The 15483-nt window shown below is 47.0% G+C and overlaps 1 protein-coding gene across 1 annotated transcript; it reads right to left on the bottom strand.

The window, feature by feature from the left end:
- Window positions 1-3676: 3676 nt before the first annotated feature.
- LOC142910728 (uncharacterized) lies at window positions 3677-13252 on the bottom strand. Its single transcript, XM_076060124.1, has 2 exons — window positions 13159-13252; window positions 3677-4713 (listed from the first exon to the last, which is right to left on the bottom strand). Exon 2 carries the CDS (start codon window positions 4697-4699, stop codon window positions 3677-3679), a length of 1023 nt encoding a protein of 340 aa, XP_075916239.1. The 5' UTR covers window positions 4700-4713; window positions 13159-13252.
- Window positions 13253-15483: the final 2231 nt, after the last annotated feature.

A 15483-nucleotide genomic window follows, 5' to 3' on the forward strand; every position in this document is an offset into this window, starting at 1 on the left:
CACGCACTATGATAATATATATGTGGCATTGTCCTTGAAACCGCTTGTTCCACACCAAGGGACGGCTTTCTTGAGAGCCTCGACCCAATTGGTGCTCGACCAGAGGACGCCAAAAGGTTTCAGTTTTGTTGCCACAAAAAAAGGGGAAACCCCTATGATGTGGAAGTCCTCGTTTCTGCCACTCAGTTGAGTACATCCAGCATCTTGTTTCTCCAAAAAACACGACTCTCAGTGAATGCTCTCGATGAATTTGACTTGCTTTTGTCTGAACACCCTGGCTGTGAAGTCGTATCGACGGCTGGGTGTCTGGCCGAATGAAAGTTATTATTATTTTTGTTTTATCTCAGGCCAAGTTGGATTACATGTAAAGGTAATAAATAAGTCGGGGACATCCATACGCTCAAACGTATGACATGGCACCTTGAGCATATTCGTGCATGCGTCTAGGGCTTCCTGTGAACGTAGCAGACGGCTGGATGCTACGGGGGGGGGGGGGGGGGATGATGTAGCGCCATTGTTGGGCTGTATGTGTATTACCACGGGAGCTGACCTGTAATAGCGGACATGCGTCAACAGGGGGTGGTGTACAGACCAGGTGTGACGAACAGGGCCCCCAGACCCCAGGGGGGGTGGGGGGGGGATGTTCCAGGGCCCCCTAGAGAGTTCCAGAAGGCTTGGCCAGGGGCGGAGAGACCCTGGAACGGGGATAAAAGCCGGACCCCTGAACGGGTTTGGCGGTCCTCGTCCACCTGAAGCTCTGAAGAAGTCTCTGAGCGCTACCCTGAAGACCCTGAAGACCCTGAAGACCCTGAAGCGAAGAGCCCTGTGACCCTGGCTAGGGTCGGGTTCAGACATAACCAGTGTAGGGTTAGCGCTAGAACCAGAGTAAGGGCACCGTAGTGTGGAGGGACTGCCTCCTGAGGTTATCGGCTGTGAGGGGTCGTCACCCCTCTGTGCTGTGGTTCCCTTGTTGAATAAATGTGTTGCCTCCAGCGAACCGTCTCGCCTCGTCTTGGACCCACTGCACGTGTCACCTGTGGTAATGAAACCTCTTGTCGCGAAAAATTAGCGGCGTGCGAAAGTGAAAGATGTTAACGAAGTAATAATAAATGTTCATTTAAAGCTTCGTGACTGCGAGGAATTCATGTTCTTGGTTCTTTCGGTAAAGTCACCACCACGTAGAAGGGAAACAATCAAATAATAAAAATATAAAACAATAAAATTATCACGACGTTTCGACTGCAACACGAGAAGCAATCGACGTCAGGTGTGAAAACCACAGCAAGAAATTTTGAAAAAAGTGGCGGGCTTTTTTAACGTTAGCACCACGGAGAGCGATTTGACAGTTTGTTCAGATGGACAAGTCCATCTATGTTCGGAATAGAGGTGGGGGGAGATGAAAATAATGGAATGCGGTCTGAAAGCCACCGTAAGCGTGAACAATCAATTAAGACCCGAAATGGTTTATCAAATCCTTCCAATGATTGCTAAGCCACAATTTCTTCCTCTCGGTTGAAATTGTCTCTGTGTATATGTGGATGGCCTCATGAACGAATCTCTCATGGTAGCCAGATGGATTGCAAAGAACCTCTGTCTTGGAGAAGTCAATGTCATGTGAGCCTACTGAATTATAACAGTGATCTGCCACGGCCGAGGTGTTGGTCCTACCGTGTTTTAGGTCTGCATTCTGTTCACGAATGAGGTCCGAGACATGTAATTTGGTTTCTCCAATGTAACTACTACCACAGAGGCAACTTAATTTGTAGACGCCAGGGTACTGTATGTCCGGAATCACATCTTTTACAGACGGGACCAGATCACGGATTTTATGTAATGTGTTGAATCGGACCTGGATCTTGTGTTTATTCAAGATTTTGGAGATTTTTTTGTGATCCCCGCAATGTAGGGCAAAGTGATGGTTTTGAAATGCTCCTCAAGAGGGTCCTTCTTCATGGTTGGAGTAATAGCTTTGCGGATTGTAAGAGCTTGGTGTACATGCTTGAGTTCACTGGCTATGTGTTCCTGGTCGGATATGCATTGGGCTCTATAGTGCAGAATCTTGATGAGGGAATTCTTCTGGGATGGATGGTGGTGGGAATCCGGTTTCAGATAAGCATCCGTATGGGTAGCTTTCCCGTAGACAGAGTGGCTCATTGAACCATCAATTGTTTTTACCAATTCCACTTTACAGTAAAATTGTAGACACGGCACAATATATACTTCTGAATCTTTATTTTTACCAACCTTTTAAAAAATATTCTCTGTTAAGGCAAAATTCTGAAATATTGGATTTTTTACAAAGCCTTGTGAATTCACCTTGTATCTGAACAAGTTAAATATGTGCAAATATTTTTTTTCAAACGTATAAATAACAGACATTGCTTACAAATATCAGCTCTATGTTTTCAAGTAAATACATTTTGGGTAGTGAATAAATTATAGTCTAAATAAGCTACACATGGCGAATTGTAGGCAATTATAGTTATAATCAAATACATTTTTAAACAATCACGTGGTCCCTGTATTCGCCGTTAGAGACAAAATCTGCTTGAAAACAGTTTATCAACATATATGAATACATTGATTCCAATAAGCAGAGTTAATTTCCTATTAATGGCACGCCGGTTATGTGTCAGTTTTCGATATCAACATCACCTTATAAAAGAATAACATTTAAAATACGCACAGACAAGTATTCATTCGTAATTATTGACAGGCATATTAACAAAATTTAATTACTGCAGTGAAATATACTGCATCAGGTTACATCGTATTAACAAGAAGCTATTTTTAAAATACGCACCGCCTGCTTAACAGTGTATGTACAACGTACTATTGTAGTGTCATTCAAAAGTAGGCCATTGCATGCTGGCATCTGGGTCAAAATGTAGCAAATTATAAACATTAGCTACAAATAATAGATAACGGAGTTTAGATCGCAACACAAGCAATTGTTATCAGGTGAGACAACCACAGCAGCAAGACGACAAAACTGCTGAAGTAGGCACCTACTACTTCAGCAGTTGTCTTCTTGCTGCTGTGGTTGTCCCACCTGATGACGATTGTTCGTGTTGTGATCTAAACGCCGTGATCTGTTATGTTTCTACCCACGTGATGACTCTACCGAAATAATTAGACAGTGTGGATTCCTGCAGTCACAAAAGCTTCAAATCAAGATTGCCTACAAACTACACAACCGAGATGACGCATCAATCATCGCCCCCTACTGACAGGCTCTTGTCCACATGCAGGCCGGTGCAGGGCCACCACCCTGTGCCACACAGGGGCAGCTGCTACTTGGGGATGCTCTTCGAGAGTCTCAGACGAAACACGAAACTCAGAGTTGCCGAGGCAATTAAACAAGCAACGCGTAAAAGCAATTATTATGAGAACATTGTGAATGCTTGGGAGCTTATTGGCTCTCGCTCCTGGTGAGAGATTGACCCAACCCACAGGTCCACAAAGACTGGCCGCTCTTACTCTGCAGGTTGAACCTAGGAGCTGAGTGTTCAACTTCACATTCTTGTCATTAAAGGATTGTGACAAAGGTGCATCTATTGTAGCGACATCGTCTCTGGCTTACACATCTACCGGGTCTCCACTTGACTTTGTATTGTCTCGGAAGTCCACCCACACCTCCACTTCCACAAAATGCTGGGAGTTGCCTCGCTCTGCCTCAGTCAGAATTCTCCTCCTGCTTCACGTTGCCTCCATTTATGTGAAGGTCCAATTTTGGAGTTGAATCTTCATCTTCACATTTTACCTTCACTTCTTCGCTCTTCACCATCACTTCTTCACATTTCACCTTCACTTTTTCGCTCTTCACCATCACTTCTTCCCTCTTCACCATCACCTCTTCATATTTCACCTCGATACCTTTAAAAGTGTCCAAGCTGGGATTTTCTTCCGGTTCTTGTTTCATGAGGGATGGACTCATTGCGGCACTTTGACTTACACAAGCTGATTTCAGACTCCACTCCTTGTGGATCTTCAGATGCTTCCGTGTTCTCTGGTGTACTTGAAGATGTGGTTGCTGTGAAAACGCCTTCCTGCACAGAGTGCACCTGAAGGGTTTCTCTCCCGTGTGTGTTCTCTGGTGTGTTACAAGAGTAGATGAACGTGCAAACGCCTTCCCACACACACTGCACTTGAAGGGTTTCTCTCCTGTGTGTGTTCTCTGGTGTATTTTAAGAGCAGATGACCGTGCAAATGCCTTGTTACACACACTGCACTTGAAGGGTTTCTCTCCTGTGTGTGTTCTCTGGTGTGTTACAAGAGCAGATGACTGTGCAAACGCCTTCCCACACACACTGCACTTGAAGGGTTTCTCTCCCGTGTGTGTTCTCTGGTGTTCTACAAGAACAGATGACTGTGTAAATGCCTTCCCACAAACACTGCACTTGAAGGGTTTCTCTCCCGTGTGTGTTCTCTGGTGTGTTCCAAGAGTAGATGAATGTGCAAACACCTTCCCACACACAGTGCACTTGAAGGGTTTCTCTCCTGTGTGTGTTCTCTGGTGTTCTACAAGAGTAAATGAACGTGCAAATGCCTCCCCACACACACTGCACTTGAAGGGTTTCTCTCCTGTGTGAGTTCTCTGGTGCCATGTGAAATCTCCAGTACGATCCGTGCTGTATGCACGCTGGTCGCATTGTTGCCTTGTCCTACCGAGCTGCTGTGCTGACTGCCTTTGCTCCATCAGACCAGCGTCAGCTGCAGACAGAAAAAAATAATATCCATACCATCTACACGACAGTATCGAGGCACAGAGGAATGCATATAAAGTCACATGTGACTTACACGTCTATATTCATATATTCATGATGTAGTGAAAAAGTGTCCCAAATTCATCACAGGGCTGTTATGGCACACAATGAGAGGGCAAATGGTTATAAACATGCCTGGAAGCCCTCGTATATTCAAAATGAATGTTCACCAAAAACTCCGAGCACACAATTTCGGCTGTCTGGCTACAAAAGGAATATTTATGAGAGCTATATTCAGCTGACATAGCAAAGGGTGTTGAAAAAAATAGTATTTGTGTTAGGCAGAGGTGTCAATCCAGGCTCAGATGTCCTTGAATGCTGGGATGAACAGTTCCGACTTCAGCTGAATGTGTGTGTGCTGTTAACTTCTTGTTTCCATTATTATAAAGAGTTCCAGAGGAAAACAAAAGTAAACTATTGTTATGATATAACCTCCGTGTTCAACAGAGTTAATAGACGTTACTGCAAACACAAACTGTACACTGTCACTGGGTAAACAGGCGGTGGCGTGTCTAGAATCATGTCTGGCCACCTTCATCTGCTCAGTACGTACACACTGTGTGTATACACTGTGTACGTACACGTACACACTGTGTGTACGTACACGTACACACTGTGTGTGTACGTGTACGTACACTGTGTGTGTGTGGGTAGTGGGGGGCAAAGTCGGTGCATTGGCCAGTCATCTGAGTCAGTCGACCCATGGCATCTTATCAATTTATTTAAAAAAAATTGTATTTTTTAATTTTTTTAATATTTTATTTTGTACATTTTTTTTTTCTATCTACGTGACTTTACCGAAAGAACCAGGAATATGGTAGCACATTCTCTATTTGTTGCAGAGGTTCAAAGTTCAAATCCGACAGGCACACCTGGCTACCCCAGTAACATTCACCACAATATGCGCTGTCTGCTTCACAGCGGATGTAAAACAGAGTATTGTGTCACTCACAACGCACAGGTCATTGCATGTTGATGTCACCGTCAAAATTGTGGTTAATTCCAAAACATTATCCGGAAACTCCACAACGTAGATGACGCGTCAATGATCGCCCCCTAATGACAGACTCATGCCACGTGCAGGCCGGTGCAGGGCCACCTTGTGCCACACAGGGGCAGCTGCCACTTAGGGGGCACCCTTCGATTGTTTGAGTTGAGTTTTGATACGAAACACCGAGTTGCTGAGGCAATTAGGCAAGCGACTTATGAGTGCAAATATGTTGTTTATAACGTAGTGAATGCTTGGGAGCTTAATTGTCCCTCGCTCCTGCTCACAGATTTACCCAGCCCACAGATCTTACATATGAAATGCTAATGGTCAGTGAGGTCAGCAGCACTGTAGGTTCTGGTGTCAAGGACATGGGCCTGCATTCGCTGGTCCACTGCTATATAGTCCAGCGGATGTTCTTGCTTGGACCCGGCGTGAATCCACGATGTTGTCTGGATGCACAGATGCCAGAACAGCGTGTTGGCAATGACAAGCCCACAGGCTGCACATAAGTCTAACAGCCTCCTACCGTTGTTATTGAGTTGATCTGGCCCATGCCTTCCAATCGCTCCAGACCAGGTGCCAGCATCATGACTAAGTCGGGCATTGAAGTCACCCAACAGGATGACTCTATCCCGAGGGGCCACTTTTAGCTAACACCTGTGACAGGAGGTCATAGAAGGAATCTGAATCCACGGGCTTGCCTCCATCCCTCCACTGATGTTCGTCTTCGGTGGGGGCGTAAGCAGCCACCACCACCACCATTCTCTGCCTCCTGTTGATGGGGAGGCGAGCCCAAAGTAGCCTGGGGCTTACAGCTTCCCACACCTCGCCGCCACCTTCCCACGCCGCCTTCATTCTTTTTTTCAGAATAAGAGCCACTCCTTGTTGTTTGGCAGTCTCCTGCCCCGAGTGGAGGACTCTGCACCCCTCATGATGATTGGAGTCAGAGCCGGTCCACTGGATCTCCTGAATGCCACAGAGATCCAGGCGGTACCGGTCCAGCTCTGTACAGAGTAGCAGCCTCTCCTCCACGTGGCCACTCTCAGTGACTTTTTGCCATTTCTAGAGGAACCCCAAGGGTAAGGATTCAGGCATTGCTCCTCACAATGTTATCGTCTGGCATCACAACCACCAAAAACACACCTGTATTTGAATTGCAAGTAACTTTAATGAACACAACGCAACCCAAACAACTGTTCGTTTGAAAAACATATCCTAAAGAATCGTCACTGGGTGTTGGCTGTGAGCGGGAATCAAACTGGGGTCGTCATGTTTGTAGAGCAGCGCACTAACCGCTAGACTACCGCCACACACGTTACACACACACGGTACACACACACACAGTGTACACACACACGGTACACACACACACAATACACACACACGCACAGTACACACACACAGTACACACGCAGGCACAGTACACACACACAGTACACACACACACGCACAGTACACACACGCACGGTACACACACACACACGGTACACACACATGCACAGTACACACGCACAGTACACACACACGCACAGTACACACACGGTACACACACACACGACACACGCACAGTACACACACACGCACAGTACACACACACACAGTACACACACACACACGGTACACACACACACGCACAGTACACACACACGCACAGTACACACACCAACAACAACAACAACAACCGCCATTCGCCACTAAGTGGCGGTGACGTCACCACGATGCTTGTGCCAGGCTATGTGCACCCTGAGGCCACGTGAAGTGTCGAACGCCCGCTGGCAGGAGGTCACGGGGCAGACCCAGGTGCCACGGGACGACTGACTGAGATGACTGGCTGATGCACCACCTGTGCCCCCTACTGTGCCAACCTGCTGTGCTTTAGCCACCCGGCGCTCCGCTCGCTGTTGTGAGCGTCGCTCCTCCGCCCTCCGTTGTTGTTGGAGGGCGACTGCCTCCAACTGCCCAGTAGCATCCTTCACGAGCCTCCTCCACAGAGGCCGATCTTGACACCGCTGGTACCAGTCATCGGCAAGTCCACTCAGCTCCACGTCCTCCTGTACCACATCACTCCATCTCTTCTCTAGCCCGTGCCGCGCCCGCTTAGCCCCCTCAATCCGGCCAAACAAAAGCTGTTTCGGCATGCGGTGGCTGGGCATGCGGGCTACATGACCCAGCCATCGCAGCCTTGCCTGCCGGAGGAGCTCACCGATGGGACCCTGCCCAGATCTTTCAAGGATTTGTGAGCTCCTCACACAATCCAGTCTGGTTAAACCCAGGATGGATCGTAGGCAGGCCAGCCTAAATGTTTCTAATCGGCGAAGATGTTCCATTAGGGGGGTCCACGTTTCGCAAGCATAGAGAAGGGAGGGAATGACCGTGGCCGAGAAGACCTGAAGCTTAGTGCGGAGCGACAGACCAGGTAGCTTCCACACAGCGTTACGCAACCGATGAAAAGATATTGCCGCTCGACTGATTCGGAGTGAGACCTCTGCTGTTAAACTGGAGCCAGTCATAAGCACACTGCCCAGGTATGGGAAACTCTCCACTCTCTCCACAACTGCCCCATCACCGATTGGGAGTTGTGGGGGTGGAGTGTCCGATGGTACAAAATACCCAGGCAGGTGCTTAGTTTTGGTGGCGCTGATGGTAAGGCCCCACCTCTTAGTGGCATGCTCCAGTCTCAGCAGCAGCGTCTCCAACTCCTCCTCTGACTGAGCAGCTATTACCAAGTCATCAGCATACATAACGTGGTTGAGCAATAGGGAGCCATCCCTTGACCGCACCCGGGCATCGATTAGCCTCCCATTATATCTGTACCATATGGAGATTCCCCCGGTACAGCTATTGAAGGCTTCACGAACTACGTGGTCAAAATAGATGTTAAATAATGTGGGAGCCAGAGGACATCCCTGTCGCACCCCAAGGTGTACAGGGAATGGCTCTGACTCCCGGCCACGTAGTTTTACCCGGGCCCGCTCACCATCATGAAGGTCCTTAATGATCGTGAGCAGAGGGTCAGGTACTCCAAAAGCACGAAGAACGACCCAGAGCCCAGGCCTACTGATGGTATCATAGGCCTTGACCAGGTCAATAAAGCAGAGATGTAGGTCTTGTTGGAATTCCCTACACCTCTGCTGTAGCAGACGGACAGAAAATATGGCATCTGTGCAGGACCGCCCTTTCCTGAAACCGCATTGGGGCTCCGCAAGCCTCTCCTCAGCGTGCCTGGCAAGGCGATGCTGAATAATCCTTGCCAGGACCTTTCCCGGCACACTGAGGAGTGAGATGCCCCTGTAGTTGTTACAGTCTGTGCGGTCCCCCTTCTTAAAAAGGGGGACCACCAGGGCATCCTTCCAATCCTGCGGAACCCGTCCAGTGGTCCAGACTGTTGTTATGATGTCATATAGGGCAGTCTGTGCACAAACGCCACCCTCCCTCAGCATTTCGCTTGGGAGATCATCTCTGCCCGCTGCCTTTCCTGGTCTCAGACTCCGGATCGCCTTCAATACTTCCTCAGCAGATGGCACCTCAGCCAGCCACTCACAGGGGGTGACTTCATCCAATATTTGAGGCACCGCAGCCTCAGCAGGGTCATCCTCACTTTGTGCCGCGATGTTTTCCTGGCTGAGGGATTTTCCCTCCCCCAGGACCTCACAGAAATGCTCAGCAAATCTGCGAACCTGTTCCTGGGGGTCGGAAATTGGATCACCGTTTTTTCCCCTAATGATGGTAATAGGTGTGGCGCTGCAGGTTACTTTTTTGATGGAGTTAAATAGAGATTTGTGATCACGGGCCACTGAGGCAGACTCCATCTCCTCAGCAACCCGCGACCACCACCCATCCTTGCAGCGCCTCACGGCTCTCCGAACCTCCGAGCGAAGGCTGCGGTAAGCCTCCTCATTCTCTGACGTGGGATTCTGTAGCCGATGACAGTGGGCCTGTCGCTTTTTCTCAACCATCCTGAACAACTCCTCTGTCATCCAGGGTGTCTGGGGAGGTCTGGACCGCGTTCCCAAAGCAGCCATTGCAGCTGCATGAGTCACAGTCCTAAACCTCGCCCATTTACCCTCGACATCAGGAGGAGTCGGGGACGATGCTAATCCCAGCCACAAGCGATGATGAAATTCTCGCTTGCAACTTTCATCAGATAACTGAGACCAGGCCACTTTAGGTTGGAATGGGGTCCTGGGTGTACACCCACCACCGGAGTGGAAGAATGGCAGGCGCATCTTACAGATGACTAGACGATGGTCAGTGGGCAGATCAGCTCCACGGTAGGTCCTGGTGTCAAGGACATGGGCTCGCATTCGCTGGTCCGTCACTATGTAGTCCAGCAGATGTTCTTGCTTGGACCCGGCATGCATCCATGATGTTGTGTGGATGCGCCGATGCCGGAACAGCGTGTTGGTAATTACAAGCTCATGGGCTGCACAAAAATCTAGCAGCCTCCTACCGTTGTTATTGAGCTGATCTGGCCCATGCCCTCCAATCACTCCAGACCAGGTGCCAGTATCATGACCAACTCGGGCATTGAAGTCACCCAACATGATGACTCTATCCCGAGGGGCCACTTTAGCCAGCACCTGTGACAGGAGGTCATAGAAGGCATCTGACTCATCGGCTTTGCCTGCATCCCTCCACGGATGTTCATCTTCGGTGGGGGCATAAGTAACCATGACCACCATTCCTCGCCTCCGGTTGATGGGAAGGCGAGCCCAAAGTAGCCTGGGGCTTACAGCTTCCCACACCTCACCGCCACGCTCCCACGCCCCCTTCATTCTTTTGTTCAAAAGAAGACCCACACCCTGTTGTTTGGCAGTCTGCTGCCCCGAGTAGAGGACTGTCCACCCCTCATGGTGGCAGGAGCCAGAGCCGGTCCACCGGACCTCCTGAATGCCACATAGATCCAGGCGGTACCGGTCCAGCTCCCGACAGAGGAGTGGCAGCCTCTCCTCTGCAGTGAGCGTTCGAACATTCCACGTGGCCACCCGTAGTGGCTTTTCGTTGTTTCTGGAGTAGCCCACACCAACACGGTACACACACACGTACGCACGGCATGCCCACACTCCTTCAGTCACATGACTAAGGTTGACGCGTCGCCCCGTCTCCCGAGGTGACCTCTTGGCTCTCTCGTCTCTCCTCGACACGTAGATTAATTTCTTACTCTTACCTAGAAACCTCATTGTCTGTCTGTCTCTGTGGACGCAACTTGCGAGGAATTGTACTCACAAACTGTGGGGTTTACGTTTCAAATAAAGTGCCCAGATACCACGCGATAAGCCCCGTGGTGAGCCAGTGCTATTCCTATTTCCAATCCGTCAACTTGAAAGTAGTTAAATTAACAATTTATTACTAATCTCCATATATACCAAAGGCAAAGTTGTGAATGTGTGCGTCTGTTCAAAATGTTTAGCGTACTTCCCGACACGCACCAAGCTGGAAATTTGCCATGTGGGTAATTTCCAGACTGTACACCGTGCAAACATTATAAAAATAGACTTTTGTATATTTTTTTGGGGGGGCGCGCAATAATGTATAAGCATGAAAACACCACGATACATAGGACTTACTTTGATTAGAATCTTGGAATTGATTGTGTACATGTTGAAATTGTTAAATGAGCATTTTGAGCACACTGCTGTTTTAATAAATGTTCATGATTCTGAGAATATAAGTGTAATTCTGAGCATCATAATGACCATATTGGAATTGTCATCATGAATGGGGGTACAATGATTTTTTTATAATAGGAATGCAGTTTTGAGCATGACTATTCATATTTCAGACTCATTTATGACAATAGATTCACGATTAAATTGCGATTTTGTTTTGCTCATCAATCAGGATACTGTTAATGATGTGCATGCCCATATATTGTTGAAATTACTAGAAATGCAAGTTGTGTATACTCTCCAACCCCATTCCTCTACCTACCCATTCCCTTGACGGGCTCCGTGCCCACTTAAACCCATGACGATGGCGGTGATGATTCCACCTCTCGCTGTAACAATCAAAGCACCTCCAACTTCTGAATGCAAAGGTACTGGTTGGTGCAACGCCAAAACACATCGTCAACGCCGCTCCCAAGCCCGCCCTACGTTAGTTACATCGTTAGGATCAACAAAATAAAAAGTTCCACAGAGGAAACTAAAATGACATTACGCAATCCCCAAAGTGGCACGCGGTCGGCTACACGACTCGGAGAACAGCGTCAGACTTCAAGACTTGCATCGCCATCATCATCATTCTCCCTCTCCACAAGTCATCGCACGTCAATATTCAACAAGCTGCACACACGTGCAAGTCACCTCTCGACCCGCCACCTGCACAGTTAACGCGATCAGACCCGGGGGTCAAATTAAAATTGTGTCGTCTTTGGTGACGTATTACAATCGGTGTAATTTTAATGTACATACAGCAACATACAGCAACTGCTGTATGTACATCGAATTATATCATTGACAACGGGGTCCGCTTTTGCGATATCTGCATGCGGTCTTTTAATTATATAGATACGTAGTCAGTTCATTAGTATGGGGTTCCTCTATAAGCAATTGTAAAATGTATTACTTAATAATATGCTTCCAGGCCTCACTTAGCTTGTAGCAGTCAGAGCAGTTAAAATGACTGTACATGTAAAATAAATTTGATTAAAACAATTTAATTTAACGTAGGTATAAAATAAATGTAATTTAAATAAAATAAATGTAATTTATTAAAAAAAGTATTTAAATAAAATAATTTAATTTATTAAAAATTTAATTTAACGTAGGTATAAAATAAAATTAATTTAAATAAAATGTTATTTATTTTAAAAATTAAACGTTGGTATTAAATAAAATAAATGCAATTTAAATAAAATAAATTAAATTTATTAAAACATTTAATTTAACGTAGGTATAAAATAAAATAAATTAAAAAATGATTTATAAAAAATGTAACGTAGGTATAAAATAAATTTAAATAAAATAAATTTAATTTATTAAAAATGTAATTTAACGTAGGTAGAAAATAAAATTAATTTAAATAAATTTAATTTATTAAAATTTTCAATTTTATTTTACATAGGTATGAAATAAAATAAATTTAAATGAAATTTAATTTATTACAAAATTTAATTTAACGTAGGTATAACATAAAATAAACTTAATTTAAATTATAAAAATATTCATTTATAAAAAAATACGTAGGTATAAGTTTCAATCAACTTAATTAAAATTTTAAATTAAACTTAACGTGACTTTACCGAAAGACACAAAGAGTGTGGACCCACGTGACATCAAGGCTGTCCTAGTCTAGGCAAGGCCTCAGGGTGTACCGGGCCTTTCACAACAACAGCCGCAGCAGCAACAACAACGGTTCTCTTGAGAAAATGCTTTAAAAAACAAAGTCAACGTAGCTTACCTTGACACTCGCGAACTTTAATGATTAAAATAATTAAAACTAAACACTCACACGCACATGGGCGCGCGGCGTTCAGCGTAGGGCATTAAAAATGGTAGCGTCCTTCCCGCGATCTGATTGGTCGCCGCGTGCCAAAGTGGGGAGGGGGGGAGGGCCAGCGATCCGATTGGTCGAGAGGCAAACCTGGGAGCGTCTCGGGCGATGGTGCGCAGCGATTGGTCAACGGTTGTCCTATGCAAATTTTGGTATGCTAATTAATTTTAATCTGTATGCTAATGCGGTACATTTATCCATACTCATTAAGTTTAATGTTTATCCTAAATTAGTTAAAAATGTATGCTCGTTTAGTTAACATTCTATGATAGTATCGTTATATTTTTTATGCTATTATAACAGCAGTGCATACTGGCTGTGGTGGTACCTGCTATGATTACAGCAGGTATACTGACTAGTGGTACCTACTTTCACTACAGCAGGGCATACTGTGGTGGTACCTGCTTTCACTACAACAGTGCATACTGACTGTGGTGGTACCTGCTAAGGTTACAGCAGTGCATACCGCTTTTATGCTTTATCACGTGTCGTGAATGTGATAGTTTCATCCCAGAAATGGTGTCCTTGACCGGCCCAGAGCAGACATTTCACTTTGCCTTAGAACCTGAGGTGGCACAGCATTAGCAATTCCAAGTTCTTTAGGTGACCAATAGCAACGAATAATGTGGCAAGCATTTGAAATGAGTGGGTTATGACGTACTGTACTTCACTCTTATCGACCATTAACATGAGTCTGTGTTACTGGCGTTGTGCTGTCTTGGCTGGTACCAACTTCTTCTTTGACCACGTGGACCACGCGGATGAATGGTCTACGTGAGTCGAGCGACCGATGGAGAAGACCTATGGGGGCACGCGGCGGGAGACTCTCAGGCGAAATCGTGGAAGCCGCGTGACAGAAGCCACGCGTGGAGGATAGATGCATGCTGGCGAGACGTCGTCTTCAGTTTAATTTAAGTTTCACGTGTCAGGTGTATAGCCCTGTGAGCCGTGCGGCCCTTGACTCGGGTGCAACCGCAACAAAACAAAAACGTGTCCATATTCATGTTGTGGGTCACTGTTGACGATGTGGGTCCCTACTGACGAGGTGAGTGTCCATATTCATGTTGTGGGTCACTGTTGATGATATGGGTCCCGATTGAAGATATGGGTCCGGATTAAAGAGGTGAGCGCGTCCCTTTTGATGTGGGTCTCTATTGACAAGGCGAGCATCCCTGTTGACGATGTTGGTCCCTGATGACGCTTTGGGTCCGTGTTAACGATGTTAGCACTGAATTGGTCCTCGTCTAATAGCCTATATGTTCTACCATATGTAAACCCATACGACAATAAACGTTACAATACATAGCATGTATAAGAATTCAAATTCATGTCAACCACCACTCACCCTCCCCTCGACTCACTCCCACGCTCAGCCCTCCACTAGGGTACCCCCCCGCCCACACCGGTGGCAGAGGGCCTTGTTGGACCCAAGACACCTCTCCTTCTTTCCACAGAGCTACAAGACAATCAGAGTCTAGTCGTCCTTCACATCGTCAGCAAGACGGATGAGGTGAGCTACGTCTGGCTGTGTGTGGCGCCGAGCGTGAAGATTTTCTTCTCTTCCGCAGCGTGCGTCCACGTCAACTTTCACCATCAAGCGCGCCCAGACTCCTCCACGGCTCCGCTGCCTCTCCTGCCCTCGTCCTCCTGCTTCCGCTCAGTCCGATGGCCCCCCTCTCCTCCCGCCCCTTGCCGTCTCTCTTCACACGCGCACTCCGACCTCCCTCGCCTTCCACGTCAGGAGGTACGCCCGAGATCACTCGTCCTGCCCGCACCAACGGCTCACCCATCGTCTGACCGCGTCTCCGTTCATGCAGGTAAGGGCACCATCACGGCGTAGCGGTTAGCGGCGCTGCACCATTCTCGCTCACGGCCAATGCCAGCGACAATTAGGGGCCGTCCGTGAATGACGTCACGCACCTAGGGGGGGGGGGGGGTCAGACGTTTGTGACGATGTGTGACAAGGGGGGGGGGGGGTTTGAGAAAAGTGACGTCACATCAAATTGCGCAACTTTAAATAAATATAAACACGTTCTACTTAATAAGACTTTGTAATAAATGTTTTCTACCTACATCAGTATGCAGCGCCACATTAACTACGCACTACAATGACAACAATAGTTTAAAGCGATTTGAAGCATGTTTTACCTTTTTTGGGGGGGGGAGGGCGGAGGGGGGCAGAGCTTTGTGACGTCATATTTGAGGGGGAGGGGTCTGACTTTGTGACGTCGT

Source organism: Petromyzon marinus, unplaced genomic scaffold (assembly GCF_048934315.1).
Source record: "Petromyzon marinus isolate PM22_M1 ecotype Great Lakes invasive population unplaced genomic scaffold, UKy_Petmar_22M1.pri1.0 PM_G_Scaffold_15, whole genome shotgun sequence".
Classification (NCBI taxonomy): Eukaryota; Metazoa; Chordata; class Hyperoartia; order Petromyzontiformes; family Petromyzontidae; genus Petromyzon; species Petromyzon marinus.

Coding starts and splice junctions, on each gene's coding strand:
- LOC142910728 (XM_076060124.1), bottom strand. CDS start 4,699: ATGGAGCAAAGGCAGTCAGCACAGCAGCTCGGTAGGACAAGGCAACAA.